Source organism: Eucyclogobius newberryi, unplaced genomic scaffold, assembly GCF_026437365.1.
Source record: "Eucyclogobius newberryi isolate DKJ021-1_F unplaced genomic scaffold, fEucNew1.0.hap1 SCAF_15, whole genome shotgun sequence".
Taxonomy (NCBI): Eukaryota; Metazoa; Chordata; class Actinopteri; order Gobiiformes; family Gobiidae; genus Eucyclogobius; species Eucyclogobius newberryi.
Genome location: NW_027315779.1, coordinates 19,828,231 through 19,848,044, shown reverse-complemented (window position 1 = coordinate 19,848,044; position 19,814 = coordinate 19,828,231). Strand labels below are relative to the sequence as shown.

The 19,814-nt window shown below is 39.7% G+C and overlaps 2 protein-coding genes across 4 annotated transcripts in view; one reads left to right on the top strand and one right to left on the bottom strand.

Moving 5' to 3' along the window:
* The first annotated feature begins 682 nt into the window (after positions 1-682).
* timm22 (translocase of inner mitochondrial membrane 22 homolog (yeast)) lies at positions 683-1,882 on the top strand. Its single transcript, XM_072445575.1, has 4 exons — positions 683-964; positions 1,076-1,272; positions 1,483-1,555; positions 1,628-1,882. Exons 1-4 carry the CDS (start codon positions 703-705, stop codon positions 1,702-1,704), a joined length of 609 nt encoding a protein of 202 aa, XP_072301676.1. The 5' UTR covers positions 683-702; the 3' UTR covers positions 1,705-1,882.
* Positions 1,883-4,039: 2,157 nt separating this feature from the next.
* abr (ABR activator of RhoGEF and GTPase) overlaps positions 4,040-19,814 on the bottom strand; it is a 101,435-nt gene continuing 85,660 nt past the window's right edge. For 2 of the 3 annotated variants that reach the window (XM_072446595.1, XM_072446597.1), the window contains exons 17-23: positions 7,942-8,001; positions 7,360-7,469; positions 7,137-7,276; positions 6,317-6,451; positions 6,073-6,178; positions 5,843-5,996; positions 4,040-5,211 (exon numbers count right to left, since the gene is read on the bottom strand). In XM_072446595.1, coding sequence (XP_072302696.1) covers positions 5,122-5,211; positions 5,843-5,996; positions 6,073-6,178; positions 6,317-6,451; positions 7,137-7,276; positions 7,360-7,469; positions 7,942-8,001 — 795 coding nt within the window. In that variant the 3' untranslated portion in view covers positions 4,040-5,121. Of the gene's footprint in view, positions 5,212-5,842; positions 5,997-6,072; positions 6,179-6,316; positions 6,452-7,136; positions 7,277-7,359; positions 7,470-7,941; positions 8,002-16,683; positions 17,107-19,814 lie in introns of those variants that run through there. The other variant, XM_072446594.1, reaches the window with a different exon arrangement.

The window sequence follows — 19,814 nt, the reverse complement described above, 5'->3', positions numbered from 1 at the left end:
GCAAACAGGCGTTGCTTTTTTCATACCTGACCTTGAGATAGCGGTTAAGAAGAGGTTAACAGACCATCTTGTCTTCACCACAGAACTCATAGTAATACGATTAGCGATGGAATGGGCTGACAGTGTCTCTGCACTACAAAGCATTAAATCTGGAAAATCTGATTGTAGACAGGATATTCTATAAAGCATTTTTTTATTTGATACTCTCTCTGTCCAGGAAAGAGATGAACGTCTCCTTCATTTGGGTTCCTGCCCATGTTGGGGTGGATGGTAATGAAATGGTTGATTTGCTGGCTGAAAATTCCCCTTAGACAAACATCCTACCGGTTTATGTCTTAATAATTACTGTCATGGACCAGAAACTGTTGAGCATGTGCTGATTCACTGTACAGCATATGAAAGAGAGAACTGAATTAGTGTAATGGCTTCAAAATAATAAACAGGAATTCAATCTGCTGAATCTCCTTTCAATCCTGTCTCAAAAATATCTAAGGGTACAGTTGCTTACTTAAAATACACAGGATTAATTGGAAGATTTAACAGCGTCTTTGTAGTGTAACACTACAACCCTCAATATAGTATTATGGTTTCCATTGTTCTCCTATGCACACTCAATCCACTAGATGGCGGTAAACATACCCTTTCAGTTGGCTGTCAACCACAAGTTAACAGAAGTAGAAGAAGAAGCAGTCATTGAGAAACATGGCGGCCTCCGCTGACAACGCGAGCACTGTTGCCGCTCCTGATGTTTCGAGTCCAATGTTTGCAGCTTCTTTGGCGGATGGGCCTCAGATCCAGTACAGTGTGGTGTTAGAGCACCTTGTCGGGGAGAAGAGGCCCGTGAAGGACCTGAACCCCGCGGTTATGGGGGCGCTGCCTGTCCCTTTCAAAAGCGACGAGCAGAAGATGATCGAGAGGGGCATGGAGAGCTGCGCTTTCAAGTCTCTTCTGGCTTGTGTTGGAGGTACGTCTACATGTTCTGCTTTTTGGCATCTGAATCAGGAGAGGCGGCGAGCCAGTCCCTCCTATTAGCAATGGCGTGCCCCTGTAATCACTGCTGTTTTCATATGCCTAGGCTTTGTCCTTGGGGGAGCCTTTGGAATCTTCACTGCAGGTATCGACACTAATGTTGGATTTGATCCGAAAGACCCTCTGAAAACACCAACAGCACGAGAAGTCCTCAAAGACATGGGACAGAGGGGCATGTCTTACGCCAAGAACTTCGCTATAGTTGGAGCCATGTTCTCTTGTAGTGAGTGCATCATAGAATCAGTAAGTTGATGTACATTTATTTTCCTCATGTACGATTTTCTGCCCTTTCTCTCATACCTCCATTTAAGGCAACTCGTGATTGAATACATAGATTCTTCTGTATGTAAATTATCCCGCTTTTGAGTTGCGACAACGCCATAAATAATGAAATCAAACAAAATGCTAAATCAGGAGGTCGCAATGAAAATGCTGAATTTTGTTTTTCTGCAGCATAGAGGTGTATCAGACTGGAAAAACGCTGTATACAGTGGATGTGTAACTGGGGGAGCCATTGGGTTCAGAGGTATGGTATAATGACTGTTGCTGTATCTTAAACATGATGTTATTTATAATGTGTACACATCTGTGTTTACAGCTGGGCTTAAAGCTGGAGTTCTTGGATGTGGAGGTTTTGCTGCATTCTCTGCTGCCATTGAATATTATTTACGGTGAAAATTGTGGCTACTTAGACTTTTACATTAAAACTTTCCTTTGGATGTTGAGGAGATTTCTGGTCAACCCTGAAAAGACATTGTTCAAAAGAGATCAAGAATCCAACGAACCTGAAATGAAACGGTTGCTCAACAATGATCACATTTGGATGGATTGGGGAATGGCCCCAGATGCTCTATATACCGATACTCAGTGCTCTGTGTGACTGCTAAGGAATTAAAAACATTTTATGTATGTAAAGTATTTTTTAAAAATGTGTTTTGGATATATGGATTATATGCAAACTTCATTTTATTTATTTATACAGAGAAAACCCAACGAGAAAGGTCTTTTTTTTATGAGTACCCTGTTAAAACTATATAGAATAAACAACAAACACTAGGACACAAATAAAACATTGAATAAAATAAAACCCACTTACACATATAACATGAAATAAAATTATATAAAACGAGTGTATTGGCACTGCGGGAAAACCTTGAGGTGCTTTAAACCATTAGAAAGCATTAAATTATTTAATTTTAAAAGTATTTTTTTTAAATGTATTAACAATTTTATGATGAGCAGATCTGTGTAGTGATGCTATGCTTGATCCCGCGGCATCAATCTTTTGAGATAAAATGTCTGAAAGTAAAGTAAATAAACAGAACTATGGCCACCAAAAAAAAGTATTACTTACAAGTTTTCAGTGTGTAGTAAAAAGTAATTTGAAGGCCCCTTCAGAACATAACACCTGACCTTGTGGCTCATATACTTGAACCACATGCAGTTCTGAATGACAGCCAACAGATGGCGCTATTGTTTCTTCAAAGATGCAGCCTCATGACTCATGAACTAGCCCAGCTGTTTCAGGAGCCGCGGCACGAAATAGCCCAGCAGTTTCGGCCGCGCGCCGCGGCTATATAGACACTCCTTTTTTGGAAGCGGTTCATTTTGATTTTTGTAAATTGCATTGATGATGTATAGTATTGTACGGGCTGCAACCACAGATTGTTTTGTAGAACGATTAATCCAGCAATTATTTTTGATCAATTAACTAATAACGATAACAGTAAATTGGATTTATACTCAATTTGACTCTGACTGAAATTAAAGTGATGTTGATTATGGATGTCCCATAAAAATGTTTTTATTAAAAGTGCTAAATTTAAATGCAGAGTCATATAACCGCTTTTCTCAGAACATAGTATGCTTTGGATTCAATTTATAAGCCAGATAACAGATCTTTGATTGTTAAATTGGTTGATTATTTCAATAATCTATTTACTTCCCTAGCAGGGAAGTGATTCATTGCTTCATGAAATGTAAATGTAAATAAACATAATAAAAAAAATTATTATAATATTTTACATTTATATTACTGTCTTTGTAATGCATTACACAGTTGCTCAAATGCAGTAATGACCATGCATTTCTTCCCATGGCATCACTGGCCTCTCAATAGCTTTCTACAGGATCTTCTGGTGGTTTACGTTCTGTAATGGCAGAAAATGGGTCATGTCATGTCATTCTGATGTCGTTTTAGGCCATGACATGTCACGGAACCTCTTCAGAGGTTTAATCAAAGACCATTTCCACACCGAACCAGGTCCTGACGCATTAATTGATGATTAAGAGGCGCCGGACAGTAGATATTCAGTATAATCAGGACCCCATATTCTTATCCCATCTGCACACAGGAGAACAACACAGATATTAATTCCGTGACATGTCATGGCCTAAAACAACATCAGAATGACATGACATGACCCATTTTCTGCCATTACAGTTCCAAATTCATCAGACGTTTTGTGTTTCTGTCGGAGCCTGGCTCTCCTCTTGAAGGTCAATGATCATCTGGTCCATGAAGCTGATAGTCCTATTTTCTTTTCGTTCAGACTCAACTTCAGTTCTTGGTTCCTCTTTCTCTCCTCTTCATAGGCTTCAGCCTGCCTTGCGGCCTCTTCCACAAAACTTGTGCTCTTCACCCTTTAACTTCTTCAGATTACACTCTTTGTGCTCTGAACCCCTTACACCATCCGCATTTAATGTCAGTAATTTCAAACGGCTTACAATCACCTCCAAAACATGACTGTACAGCTCATCAAAACTAGTAATATATACAACCACGCCTGTACCATCATGCTGTACCACATCTTTAGCACTGCAGTGCACGGAGTGAGAGTCAACCACAGCGTATTGACCATTGTGTTTTAAAGTACTGCCAAAGAGTGTAAGAAGACACGTGTTGTACTGCACGGACATGCGTATGGGTCCAGGTTAAACCTGTACATACCCATACATTGCTGTTTACTCCTTTTAGAATGACACCACAACATGAATACACATAGACCGGTTGTACAGTGTTTTAGTAACTTTAATTTAACTAAAAAAGGGGGAGAAAGTTCACATTGACATTTAGCCTCAATATTACAGTATAATGAAATTCTTCCCAAAGGAAGTAAATACAACATTTTTATTTTATTTCAATCTTATATTAAAAATATCAAATAGTACTCATCTAGCAGTGCTTACAGTATTGGTAGATATGTCACAGGCTTGATAGCAAAACTGTTGGCTTTGTACAGAGCACAGACAGGCTTAGCCTCACAGAGACAACCCACCTTTGTGTTACCGTGCCTGGCTTGATTGACAAGCTAAACATGCAAGAGGGAAACTACACAACCATCCTAGAGATTACACCAGTGCAGTAAGACACTTGGAACAGGCTTGCAATGCAACAGCAAGAAAAAGCTAAATGTTCCATTCATTGTGTAATTTTCTCAAAAACCATCATCACAGAGTGCCCGTCATTCTCTACTTAGTGATTGCAAAAAAATAACTGGCAGGTGATCCTTTCAGTACAGCTTACCAACCATGTACATGGTGAATGAAACAGATTAGTCTAAAAAAAGAACATCACTACCTGAATAAACTTCAAAAACAGACTCCTTAGAGTGTTTCTCTAGTTGCACAACTGTACAGGCACACATATTTAATATATATTTAAAATAAATAGGGGTTATTTGGCCAGTGGGGCTCTCATATCAACAACAGCAGTTTTTATCGCTGTCCAGTCCTTAGACACGCATTCTTGCAAGTGTACATCCATATTGTCACTCACACTTCTACATGCACAAAGCCAGACGGGGAAAACACAATTAAAAACATGAAAATTACTCTGGAATGCATCTGAACAGGAAAACACCAGAGATTACAGTCTTTAAAGTTTACATTGTGGTCCCAGAATGCCCTTGGTGTCCTCACATTTACAAACAGGGGGTTATAGAAAATGTATGTGTGTCTTCTGGCGCATTTTGGTGTGGATCTGGAGGCGATCTGTACTGTAGGGAGAAGAGCGGTGTCCTCTAGCTCTACTCTGTATCTTTCTTGTCCACAAATGCTGTCTTCTACAGGAGAACGGTGGTGGTGGTTTGGTTAGACATCAGTGGAAAAGTAAAGTGTGTTGCGCTTCAGTTCAGCAAAGGAGATTGGAGGATGCTGGAGGTAATACAGTAGCACCTGGACCTAAAAAACAAGAAAATACAATTAGTGAATTTCCACAACGTCAGCGTGTGAAACATGACTTATGAATTATTTATTGCGCCCTGACAATTAATTGTTTAAAATATGAACTAATATTGGTTTCGAGCTTGTCCAGCATTCTGCATACTTCTGCAGTGAACACCAGATAAAATATAAAACAAAAAATGTAAACTGAGCATCCCTGCCTCCTGCAAGTTCCTAACACAGTATTATGAAGATTTAGTTTGGATGTTGATTACTCTTCCCACAAAAAGCCATGTTTACACAGGAAATGCATATCAGAGCAGATGAACAGAGAAACAACAGCCTAAATACAGCTGGAAGAAAGAGCAGCAGGGACAAGGGTCAAGGAACACCGTGGGAGGATTTTTGAATCTATTGAAAGGAGTTAAAACATTAAGAACATTACGTTTTTATAATAACCTATTTATTACAACCCTTGGCATCCATGCTTTTAGTCACAACACTTTATTGAGCCATTTGACTTACAAAACTGTATATATTTTGTATATATATTTTGTATATATATAATATTATACTTGAGCGCTGTGATAATGAATCAGTTTGCACATACTGTCCTTGAAAACTACTGCTGTCTTTTGTGTAGTGTTACCTGGGCCATGACGTCATGTGACCAGATGTCTGAGGCGGAGGTGATGTGCTGTCCCTTGGTGCTCTCAGACTCAGAGGGCCTGAGCAGTGTGGGGCCGAACACAGTGGCCAGATTATGGAGGGACATCTTATTTATGGGCTCCTTCTCAGCCACTCTGCAGCAACAAACTTAAGTTAAGTTTCAAAATGTAATAATATAGCACATCATTCCTCCCTGTTGCCTATGTATACCGTTTGAGATGCTCCAGCAGAGTGAGAAAGGTCATAAGGTTGGGGTCGGGCAGCGAGCGGAGGAGGTGCATCATGCAGTTCTCCTTGGCAGCTGGATCTGAAAGAGCTGCACGAGGCAGGAAATCCTTGTCAGACTCTCACAGTTTTTCAACAAGCAGGGTTCATCACTCTGATGATAAAACTGCTACATCTCAGTGAACTTATGATTTATGTTTATGAGGGTCGATGGGGTCAAATGTCATACCTATGCCCTCCATGAAGGCAGGATAGAGGCGGTCGGTGAGCAAAGGCTCGGGCAGCTCCCTGAAGTACAGCTTCAGTGTCCCAGCAATGGCATTTATGTCCATGTCACTCAGCATCATCAAGATGTCTTTGGTATCTACATGAATGAACACAATGCTTAGTAACAAGTATCTAGACAGTAAAGGCCTGTAAACAGATACAGTACATAAGAGAAGATATTCATTTGATATAGACAAGTGCTATTGTTTGTGCTTTACAGTCATGATTCAAGGACTATACAGACAACAATCAAGAGTGCTTAACTGACCACACTTAAACATGAATAATGATGTAATGATCAACTTTTATCTCACACAGCCGTGGTATAGGCGCCCTCCAAAAATGTTGGTAGAGTACTTTTTTCTGTCTTCAAAAGATCGGACATGGGTTCTTGATTGAACATCACAGACACAGCCATCTCAGATCCCAAACTTTAAAACCACCTAAAGCCAGGCTATGAAAGAGATTATTTTCTCATAGCCTGAAAGAGATGCAAGGCTAAGTCTTAAATGTCTAATATTGTGCATTATCAACGGTTTTGACCAACTTTTTGACCCAATTTGAGTCTTGTTGTTGTACTATATAAGTGGTCAAAACCTAAAGCTCTCTCTTTACTCTTGTAATTGCCTGTAGTTACTCTGCTCTCTCTTAAGTAACATGAAGATCTATTTGAAAAGAAATAAATACATAAATAAATGTATCTTGTACAGGCTAAATTAATATTTGTCAAAAAATCCTCTGTAAAAAGATGAATTTTATTGCTCTTAGAAGTGGTGCCTTACTTGTATCAAAGGCTAATTTGAGGGCCTGGATGTCTGTGGCCACCCCTGAAATCCTGTAGATCCCCACTTCATCGATGCCCCTCTTCTCCACCTCTTCAATGCACTGTCGGACGATGTAAGGCACTTTGGAGCGTTCACGTCTGTGGAGCGTGAAACCATAATCACTGTCACATTCATTGAACACAAATAACACTGTAGGCTGGGGACGGAAAGGTGCACTTACTTTGTCACTACGTTGATTTTGACTCCAAACACCCCACTCTGTTTTTTGGAGGGCGTTCTCTTCAAGCTGAGGTCTCGACTTGTAAACTTCATGGAAAATTCCACTTTGAACTGTTGATTCATAAAGCACAAAACAAACATTACTGAGCAGTCAGTGAGAAGGAACTCTGTGGCCTCTTGAAGCTTTTCAGTACCACTACTTTCAAATGTTCAAGCTAAAAATAATGTAACCATTTGTGCCTCATTCGTCCTTCTTCAGCGCTAATTTAAAGACAAAAATAATCTATACATCTAAACTGATCAATTATATAAATAATTGTTATCTGGGCTACTCCAAGACATGAGCTTTTTAGACTTAGCAGTAATGACATCCAACTGAAACTGCAAACATAAAAAAAAGTTTTGTCTGCTATCAATATGTCCTCCAGTGGCATCACTTTAATTTCATCTGGGTCAAATTTTTTTTTAAATCTCATATTCACATGTCTTTGGCAATCTAATGACTAATCAAATATAAATGTGGCCAAATGATTCTCTCTGGTAAATAACTTTACACCAGTGAAAAACAGAAGTTCTTTCTCACCCCATTCATCTCTATGACGTCCATGTGCCAGTTCTTGGACTGCACCGTCTGAGGATCCAGCTAAAACACACAACAAAACAAAGGAGATATTTAATTTCCATGGGAAAGTTCAAACCTGAAGCACATTTTCCACATTACACTGGTTCATCAGATCTTTATTTTGAGCAGTTGTATTGTAACAGTTCATAATTCCCATAACACACTGTCCTTTCTCTTTGACCGCCACTGTTACACCGAGCCATGCTGAGAAACACAACACTGCAGATTGTGTCTCTTGCATAAGCAGAGCATCAAGAGAGTGAAGTTCAAGCTGAAGTTCAGAGCTAAACATTCCTGCTGTGATTGATGCCGACTGCGGGCAAAGTTCACCTTTGAGCGGCACATTTTTCTAACCTCTGGATTGCAGCCTGGCAGTTGTTGTGTGACATACTTATGAGTTTACTACTACGATTACAACTCCTTGACTGCTGGAGATTGACTGATACCACTAGTGTATCCGCATAAGATTAACACACACGCTTCTTCCCATGATGCTCGCTGATAAATGGATTTGGCCTTTGTTTTAAGTAGGCCCTCTCATCCCAACCGCTAATGTCTTTTTTATTGTCTGCTTTAGTTTTATCCTTCTCTATAGTGATGAACTTAGACAATGATAATGATTGTTGGCTGGGCACAAGAGCGGCACACTTCTCTTATTGTTAGAAGCCATTAAAAGTTCTCAGGGAGTGTATTTCATTACCTCATAAAAAATCCATTTGGTAACACTTTTTTTACACATTCCTTTTGAGGGTCTGCTCGCTCCCAGCAGGGATTGGGTTCAAGAACAGGGGACAGGTAAATGCCACAAATGAGTCCAGCTCCTGCCGAGAAGACGCCGTGCGTAACCCCAAAATGTGTCTCCCTCCCACTAATGTCCTTTTCCCAAAAACCTGATTAAAAATGAATGCACTCAAATAGGGTTGTAAAAACAAAACACTCACTGACCCTTTATTTATTAAAAATGCTCGGCCTTTTCGGTCTTCCTTTTACTTGGAAATGATCCGGTCTGAACTTTAGAACTCAACTTAATTGTATAAAATGACTAGGAGGGTGCTTCTGCTGTGGTGTGATGGCGTGCAGGCAGGTGGTAGGTGGAAACAAAGCAGATTTGAAGTCTAATTCAGAATAGCAGCCGAGCACAGAGAGCAGTGGGAGGCATCAGCAGGTAGAGCAGGACTGCTGATGTCTGGTCAGGTCAGGAAAGGAAAGTAGTCAGAAATGCTAAATAATAAATACAGTAAGAGTAAAAGTGTTCAGACAGAGCATGTACCCAATGAGACATACTGCTTTGTCTATTATATCCATAAAGACATATTTACAAATCAGGATTCTCCATCTTTTCCATGCACATGAGTAGAGCTGGGAAGATACGAGTATATTATTTATAGTAACAAAAGGTTGAAAAAGAGGAAAAAAAGAAAATATGCTGTAAAGGGTATGAAGTGATATTTCTGCACTTTTGTAGGTGATGTAACATTTGTCTGATACTTAAACCTCAACTAATGCATTTAAAGACAAGTTTTTTTAAACAAATTTGCTGGACTGACATAAGACTATGCCATTGTGTGAGTATTGTTATTCTGATACTCCCAAAAATGATGAGATTAGTTAACACAATAATACTAAAGGATGATCTTTCTTTATGTTGCACCAGCTATGCATGTTCACAGGAATAGCTTCAAAATTTCACTTAAAATAGTGGTCAATGAGTGGTTGATCCTATTGGGCATCGTTAACACACCTTCTCACAAACAGAAGATAGAGCAAATCATACAGTTGGTAATGTATTGCCAAAGAAATACGTAAACCTCGTCTTCATTTTATTTCCACAACTCCAGGAACCAAAGCTATACGTTTCATCCCATTTCAAAGCGATATATCAAACAATGGACAATTTCCGTTCTTGGCCAGCTGTTCCCAGGAATGTTCAGATGGGATCAAGACCGGATGAGCCTGTCCTCCTGTACAGTCTAGGAGAATATTAAAGTCTTGTGGTTTAGTAAAGACATCCTCAGGGCAATGTGGGAATTATTTGAACTGTTGATAGAATTAGAGAAATTAAATAGTGTAGTGGGCTCGGCTGAATAAGCTTTATGCTGCTTTATGGCAACACAATCATAACCTTGTCCTCGCGCTCTTCCAGCTTAAACTGTGCAATGAAACGCATGTGGCCCTCAGATGATATAGTCCAGTCCATTTATATTTATAGACAGGAAAGGAAACAGAAGGTTCACTTGTGTTTCTCTTTCCGCTCTAGATGTCGGTCATCTGTGAACAGTCTTCAGTATCATGTGCAGGATCAAACGCACACACGGTGATGTTCCCTGGGACACAGTCAGGTTTCAACTAAAGAATAAACTGTGACACCTTTGGAAGCAAAATGAGGCAATATGAATTCAAATGAAAAGACCACGTCTTAATGTTTTGTCTGGCTTTTCACCTACTTTCCACCCAGGTAATGTCTGCTGGTGAACAAGGGCCATATCTGTTATTTGTGCAAAGAACCTTGTGCGCCAACTCTCAAACTGGAAAGGAAAGGATCCTGGGGAATGTTCATGGAGGTGGTGCTGTGACAACAATGGGACAATTTGTGTTTATATTTTGTTTTTTATTCTTAACCTTCATGATTTACTTAATTTTTTTGCAATGTTTCATTATTTCTGGTCACATACTAGAAAAATAGTAATGTATTAGTCAAATGAAAGAAAAGAAGGGTTTTTACTGTTGATCTGTCATGGTGTCAATAATCGTGAATAATTGTAATTATGATGTTTAACAAACATAACACTAACATCAGTAAATTGATTTAAAAACATTAATAATGTTCTACCCTTAAAGTAACTATAAGTATAAGAGTACATGGCCAGTAGTGCTTTACTTCTATGAACATTCTAATCCTCCTGCAGGAGGGGAAAAGTGCTCTTCCTGCCCGGACCTTTCGCGTCTTAGGCGAATGTGATAACCACTACACTACAGGAACTGGCTGCCCCTTCCACCCCCCACTGTCGACAGATGCTGACACATCCTGACGCTCTCCACTCAGCACTCAGCAGCATAGAGCCGTTTACAATCCGCACTCAAGATTACGTAATACTTACAACTTTTAACAACTACGTACTGTATAAAAGCCAGCACTTTCCGATTCATCTAGAAGGAAAAATAATCATTTATTAATCTCCTACAGCATGATGTTGATCCACAAAATAAATAGCAAATACTAGTACCAGTAGTATTTCAAAATAGTCATTGTTTGTAAAATTTATGTATCACTTTAAATAACTACAACAACACTTAATCAAAGTGCACTGCAGGTTGTTTTATTCTACGCATATTTAATTTAGCGTGCCCTTATTTTAGCACAGCCTATATATTTTTTTCCAGCTATTTTTACAATTATTTTTATTCATTGTTTTATGTTTCACCTTGACATACTTACACTTGGCATGCTTACAAGACTCTTCAGAGCACAATAATGTGGTGTGATATAGCAATTTTGGCAATTTAATTAACTTCTCTTTCAGTTTGTCCCTTGAGTTTTAGTGGATTAAAAAGCATTCAGCTCCATTGCGTCTTACGAGTTCTTCAATGAGACTCAAACTGCACAGTGATTTTCAGTTATCATCAGGATTACTGCAGCCTGCCAAAAATGTTCCAACACCTCAAGCGTACAAGCGGCACAAGTTATTTTTAGCTGCATAATGCTGATATATAACAATAATAATAATAATAATAACTTTTATTTATATAGCGCTTTTCAGTGACCCAAAGACGCTGAACATATATAAAAAAGGGGGGGGGGGTATTTACAGACAGGGGGGACAACACGTACAGAACACATTAATATACAGATAAAATGAACAAGACAGAAGAAGTAGAGAGAAAAAAGATGGGGATGTAACAGGGGGTAGAAGAGTAGGCAATGGGGTAGAGGAGGCTAGGGGTAGGGGAGGTCATAGGCTTGGGTGAAGAGGTATGTTTTTAGGCGGGATTTGAATGTTGTGAGTGAGGGAGAGTGGCGGACAGGTTGGGGGAGGGAGTTCCAGAGTCGGGGTGCTGTTCGGGAGAACGCTCTGTCGCCAAAAGTTTTGAGTGTTAGTGGAGCGTTGTGCAATACAGCTGCTGTCACTGTGTCCATGTGAGGGCCAGAACCATGGCCTGAACTTGAGTGTTGCCATGTTAACTCGTCTTCCTGACTTTCTGGTCTTAACCAATCACACAGGGACAGAGTTGTGATTGGCAGAAAGGTCCAATTTCTTTTTTAGTGCTTGTAAACAGTTACACTCTTATGCAACACACTTCTCCCTGCAGCGTTGGTGAGCGAGATCACTGAAGCAGACAAAATCAGAGCTGTGCAGAAGTTTACAGCAGAAATGGAGCAAAATAGCAGCAATAGAAACAAAAATACAAGAAAGTATTTGGGACTGCAAAAAACAGAACTTCACAAGTTTGGCCAGGACATACCACTGTAAATGTACATCCACTAACACTCCTCAACAAAGTACTTGTACTGGTAGTAAACTTATCCTCCAGCTAGGTACTGCACTGCTGATGCCCACGGCTCCATTGAGGCCTTGGCTGAAGGATGGTTTAATGCAGAGGACAAATTTCCCTCCGAGGACAATAACGTCGACATATTCATAATTATTAAATCCTGTATTATTTATATTTGCTCATTTTAAAATACTTAAACCAAACAAACAGGTAAGAAGAGAAATTACCAGCGCATTTCCAACGCTGAATCATCTCATCGTTTGGATGCCTTCAGGCCAACAGAGAAGTAAAAAAGTTGTAGTAGGTAAGTTAAAATGTACAAAGTTTTTTATGAATGGAAAATTGGTTCAATATATTTTAGGATAAATAAGAGCTAGGAGTATATACGTAAAGTTCAGATTGAAATCTTTATCTGTTTTCCATTTATAGATAAAAATCAAGAGTTTCTGCGGTCGCCATGTGGCAGTTTGTTCATTATTTCAGACTAGTGCAGCCCCAGCCGTATCAGTTGAAACACATTAGATCATACATTTGTGTACAAGTCAGTAGAAGATGAATGATGTAACCCTAACCCTAACCATTCAGGTGAAATAATTTCACAAGGTTGATAAAACTGGTCCAAGAAGTCAACAATAACTCTTGGCAATCAGTGTTTCCTATGGAACCACGCTCCTCCTGGATAACTACAGAGCAGTATACCAACTATGACTGATCTGTGTATCATTTCCCACAGTTACAAAAAATATGAAAGAGTCATTAAACCAGTAGCCTAATGCCCATGCATAATCAAGATGGCTTTTTCCTAATCTGTACCATGTTTGTCTGTGCTTTCGGCAGAATAAAAGTGTCTTCAACACCCACCCAAATAGACTGTGAACGATCGTGGAACCCCCACCAGTAAAGTGAGACTACCTCATTGTCTCTACAGCCGGAGGGATAGGGGCTGGTTTCATTGGGAGAGGGGTCACCACGGGTATCACCCACACCCTCCCAAAAGTCATTAGCCAATCAGTGATCCCGAGCTGGAGGATGGATGGAGGCCAATAACAGGTTGTGCCCCCTGCTTCAGGACAGGCGCAGATTTATGTGGCCTATATAAAAAGCCATTAGGGGAGTTGCTGGCATTTTTGGCAGACAATGGAATGAACCTTAATATCTCATTTGTACTAATCCACAGGAAAAATTATCCATATTTGAGAAGTAGAGGCGGGGTTTTCTTTTCATTGTCCTTTGTGCTTTGTGGAAATATCAAAAAGTGAATGAAAGGCAACAAAAAGATCCAACAAACCTATTGTCGTCAACAAAAGCATCTAAAGTGTTATCACCTATTGTTCTCAAGCTCGGCCCAATTCATAATGTGTGCTTTGGGTTTAATTAAGTGTTCTGGGCTGGCCCCTCCTGCGCACTTTCACTGCCTCACATCTTATCACACTGTGTCTTAATTAGAGGCTGCTTTGGGCCGGGCAGATGAAGACAAATCCCTGGAGTGTGTCAGCGCCCTGCCACATCATACGGCATTCCTCTGTGCAGCTTGTAAATAACACGCCACCAGCACAGACACAAACAGATGAGAAAACATGGCCTCCAGTCTGCCTTTTCACTTAATGAGCAATAATATTACCATAAAATTAATAACACCTGCTTAATAGTACTGCATATTCATCACAGTATATATTCAGTTTGTAGCAAATTGCAAAAAGACCTCCAGCAATAAAATGGTTTATGGGCAATAACACGCGGTTGTTAACACGTTTTGTCAACGTCAGGTCTTGCTACAACATAGCTGAGTTTTCTATGCAATGTAAGGACTCTTGTACATTAACAGACAAGCTATTTCCCAAAACAGACTTCCAATAAATATCGATTAATTAGTTGTACAAGCATTAAATGTGCAATAGCCAAGACAAAAGGTCTGAGCTGCCATGGTTTAATAATTACTAATCTTCATTTACTTTTTTGTTGTTGTAGTTTTATATTTACTTAGAATTTTCTTGCAGACCACTATTAGAAAAACAACAGTAAAAATATAATAGCGACATTTGAAAGACATGTTTAAAGTGAAATGTGACTATATGATGATATGTGAGTATATGATTAGTTGAGGCTGTAGTGACAGAAAGTGTCTATGCCTCATCAAAGTGGCCTCAGTAAATTTCCAGAAGCAGCAGAAATAAGGGTGCCTTGTAAAAGCAGCTGATAATATCTAGGGGCAACACCGTGCAGAAAAACGGCTACACAAGTTTACTCATAAAACAAGCCATCAAAGCCTCATTCAAAATGGATGAATGGGCGTTTCACAGTGAGAGAACACTACTGTACAGGGATTTCAAAGGCAGGCATGCTTCTTGATTACATTCATGAACATTTAAGACTTGTGTCAGTTTAAATCAATACAGAAGTAGCAGGGGTCACCGCTGCCAATCTCATGATTTAGTCCTTAATCCCCGGGTTTATCCCACCCTGTCTCAGTGGTCAGCTCTCCTGAGTTTCTGCTGAATAATGCAAGCGCCTAAGCAAAGGTCAAACCACATCTCAGCCTGTTGGATACTGTGCCCTTTACCGGGCGGCCGGTTTGTCCTGAATGAGAATGAACACAAAAAGCTGGAAAAGCATTGGCAATGAAGATGACTCGGCTGTTGAATATACATGAAGGAATACAGAATTAGATCTCCACACTTTGGACATTAGCTGTGCGAGCAGAACGACAGTCACGTGTAGTTTCTGTGTTTCACCTCAAATCTGCAGCTGAAAGAAAACAGCACCCACGCATGAGTCATAAACCTGCACAGAGCCGAGCACTGCTACAAAGCCTTGCACTAGCATAGGATTTACCAACATGAGGCGACAATACCAATACTGTGGTAAAGGTTACTTAATTAAATGTGCATTTGAGGATTAATGCCCAGATAAGCCTTTGATCATCATGATTATCTCTACATGGAGAGCTTGTGGTGACTATGTGAAGTTTTAAAGTTCACAAAGTTCAAAGTTCAGTATGAACTATGCATGTACAACACTATGCCTGCCATTACAACTTGTGGTAAACTAAAGATTTGGTATGAGAAACTAAATTAGCCAATAAATTGGTAGGCCAGGGGCAGAGGAATTTAAATTTGTGGCTCTTAAAAAATATCTGTATTCACATACATTTGTATAGTCGTCTGGTACTGAGCGCGCTTTATTAAAATTAGATGTTAAAAAAATCCAATGAAACTAATCTTCATCTTGTATATAAAAAAACAAAAACCCAAAAATGACAATTTGCCACTTCTTCATGTACTTATAATAGCCATCCAAAAACAGCAGCGTTGACTGTTCAACACATTACCAATACTAGGCCAAATTGGCCACATGCTAACACGTGTTAAGCCTGTGCATGAGACAATGCAAATGTTCCAGACACAGGAGCCAACAGCCTCTATGGGACAAAGTGACAGCTAATTAGCACATGGAAAATACCTTTGGTAGAAATGCCAAGGGGGAAATTAGATCAACACACCCCAACTGTGATACTTGAAGTGACCAGGAGAGGGAGCTATTCCTACAGCAGCAGAGCTCAGGACGGTTAACCCAAGTGCCAAAGGATAAGGCAAAAAGATGTAGTTAAAAATGTCATTCTCTTTCTTTAAAAAAAAAAAAAAAGAAAAAAGGGGAGAGACAAGTCATATATGAAATCTGTTCAGACAAATATTACGTAATTTGGGCAAATCATTGAACAGATGATTTGCTCAAATTGGCCATCGATCGTTTAAACAATTACTACACCATATCAGAATTATTACCAAAACAGTGGCATAGTAAAATGTATGTGTTGCAAATTATTGTAGAAAATGTAGAGGCTCCTAGAAAGGCTACAACCTATTTTTAATAGAATATAGTTTAGAAATGGAGTGTTTATATCAACTTGAATCTATAGCTAAGAGAACAACTAAAGCAGATGGTCAGTGCTGCTTTTCTTTAATATTTAGCTTTTTGTCTTACTCCACACTGCACTCACCTTGCATCACTGCCTCTATGGAAATCAATAGAGCCGTGAGGCTAGAACAATGGTCCTAACAGAGGAGAGTTTGACCCGTGGACCTAACACATGGGCCGTGAATGGAAAGCCAGTCTGAGCCGCCATATGGAAGAGACACAGTGACAAACCCCAATGAGAACATAAAAGAGAGTGAACCCAGCTTGTGTGTATATGCGACACGTGCATATGTCAACCTTTTGTCTCAGCAGCTTGCTCCGGACGCGTCCCCATAGCTTGGCCCCCGTGTTGCTGTGCCTCTTCATCACCGGGGTCTGTGGTTGACTGGACACCAAATTGTGCTGGTTCTGATCCACGCAACAGTTCTGCTCTAAGCGCTCGCATATGGAGTTCAGGTTTACATCCGCAACTATGATCTCCGTCATCCCAGAGCCGGTATGAAGACGAGGTAGAAAAGCTGATGTCCCGACCAGGTGTGTCAAGCGAGCTGGAAATGTCAAAAGACTCTCCCGAAAGTCAGATATTTAAAAAGGAAGAGAGGATATCGGAAAAGGAAAAGCTTGTCATGGCAATAGTTAAAACTCCAAAGTCGTTGGTGAGTAGAAATGTTGATGCTGGTTCTAGAGTCAGAAGTCTGCATCTCCTCATAGTGCGCAGAGTGAGTAAGAGAGGGGCGGCATGGAGGAGAGAGAGGAGAGAGAAGAGAGAGAGGAGAGAGAGGAGAGAGAGGAGAGTACAAGGGGGATGAGGGGGCAGTGGGAGTGACTGAGCCAGGCTTGTCACTCCAGATGTGGCTGGACACACCTCCCCCGGACTAAAACAAGGCGGATTGTAGTGATAAATGAGTATAGAAGAAAACAGTAGATGAGGAGGAAGCAGACGGTAGTTTTGCCAGGCCTACACTTTACTACAAACTAAAGATGGGTTGATATGGATCATTTTGGAGCCGATAGTCAATATATGGCTTGCTGCTGTGGCCGATGACCAATATTTGCCAATATTTGTATTTTAAAATCCAGTGAAAGGTACACACAAATGTATTTGAATCTAGTTGAAGTACAGATCACTAATTAACTTCACTTCAGTAAAAATCCGGAGTATGAAATGATTTGTGTAAATGATTATGTAAACATACAGATATTAAAATAGCCTGATTGTTCCATTTTTACTCTTCCGTTTGTTCAAAAAGACCAACGTGATGCTCTGAGGGCAATCTGGGAATAACACATGAGTCCACACTGGCCGATACGATACTGGAAACAATACCTCCCAGTCGAGTCGATAGCTCATACACCTGCCACGTAAAGCAGGCTGCCATGTTGTAAGTTCGAATTTAGGCCTGATGATTTGCTGTGTGTCTTTTCCTAGTCTCAATCCCATTTCACGCACCAATAAAGCCTATGAGTGAATGAAAAGAGCTAAATAAAAATAGAAATGAAAAAAGTCATAAAAGTGTGTAAGGCGCTATTTCTTTATTTTTGTGATATACTTAACATTTCACATTTATCTGATAATCAAACCCCAACTAATACCTTTATAGACACGTTTTAATACATTTCTGTTGGATTGACATCATTAGTCTGAACAATATTATCAGAAAAAAAATAAAAATCAAGATATTATTTTTTGTGTATATTGCCCACTGCTATGAACAACTCATAACACATGGCTTACTCTACTGCTACTACTTTCTGCAAAAAACACCAAATGTTGCCATGATTCCCTGGTATGGGTTAGGGTGCGGTTTTCACTTCACCTTTTTAGACTCCTATGACTCCTGCTTCACTTCCATTCACTCCATATGAGAGCAGTCACTCTTTTTAAAGTCTACACATTCTTCCACTACATTGCCCTTTTCACTCAGCTGAAGCATTCACACCAACACACTCCTCCAGCGAGGCAAAACTCCACCTTTATTCATACGATCAATAATTGCTCAAGACTTGCTTTGTTTGTCAAAAATATACATCAGTCTGTGTCCTCTGCAAGGATTACATTGGGGGATATTGTGTTGTTTACAGAGACAAGAGTGCATTTTAAACGTGGGCATTAGTCGGTTGAATAGTAGTTGTGATTCTTACAAGGAAAGGCTGGTGAGTGCGCTCTGATGCAGGACTCCCATAAGTAAAGACACTTGGAATGTTCTTGACATGCTAAAATGTGGGGTGACCCTGTTTACGTAAGAGAGGCAATTACCAACCTCGAGCTATGATGAAAAAACTTGGATCCATCAAAATGTTAGATTACGTTACATTATATATATATATATATATAATCTCTTTATGAATCTGGTCAAAGAAAAAATGTTAGGTTATATTTAAAATGAAAGCAGCTGGTATGTCTTTACGGTTACATAACCTATATTGAAGCTTCGTAACTTGAACTTCTTTTTGTCATGGTCCTTAATGTATTCCTTCTGCCGTATAAGTTATGATGACATTATATAAATACACAACACACACAGGCAAATGTGAAGCTTCTGGACAGAAAAAGATTCTACCAAATAGTGGCCAACCCTGACTTAAAGTATGATGCCATCTCGCAGCTGCCTGTTTACTGGATGTTCTTTTTTCTCAAATATTGCTAGTTAAGATTGCTTAACAAGATAATGCCCGTCTAACTCCAGGTCAGTAAAAAGTAGGGCTGCAAGAATTAACCAAAATTTCAATGGATGCAATATGTAAATTGCAAAGGCATCCATTTTGAAGTATAGCTCAATATCCCTCTTAAACATTCAAATATGCTGTTTTATTCTATATAAAAAGCCTTGTAGTTTCAATCTGTACAATTACGTTTTGTCAGTTTATATGATTATTTTAGTGTTTTGTCAATTCTCCTGGAAAATGTGAGCTATGAACAGAATCCTAAAATTAAAACACAAAGCGCAAATCTAATTGCAAAATCACAATGCGATATTTTCCCCAAATCGTTCAGATTTAGTCAAAAAGAACCTAGAAAAACACCTGGTCAAGAATAAAGTCTGTTTCAGTTATAGATGATTGCCTGCACTGTACATTCCAGCTGTCAAATGAAACCCAACTGAATCTAATATATTCATTACTGTGGTTGTCGCTTATGATGATGTACAGCCATTTTGATTGACTGCTTCAATTTCCCTGGCAGTCCATATGTAACGTGCCACCTTCATCTAACAACTTCTCAACTCATCGTGTCTCGTGGCGCCTTTGACTGAAGTAGACACTACGAAACCACACTCTTAACCACATGTGGGCCGGTGCCTGCTCTGCGGCCGAGGTAAACACAGGGAAGAGATAGGAAAATCAAACAGGGGAAATCGTGTACGTGCGCCCGACATTACAACTGACAGAACAGAGCTGTACAAAACCCGAGCCGAACCCAAAGACTA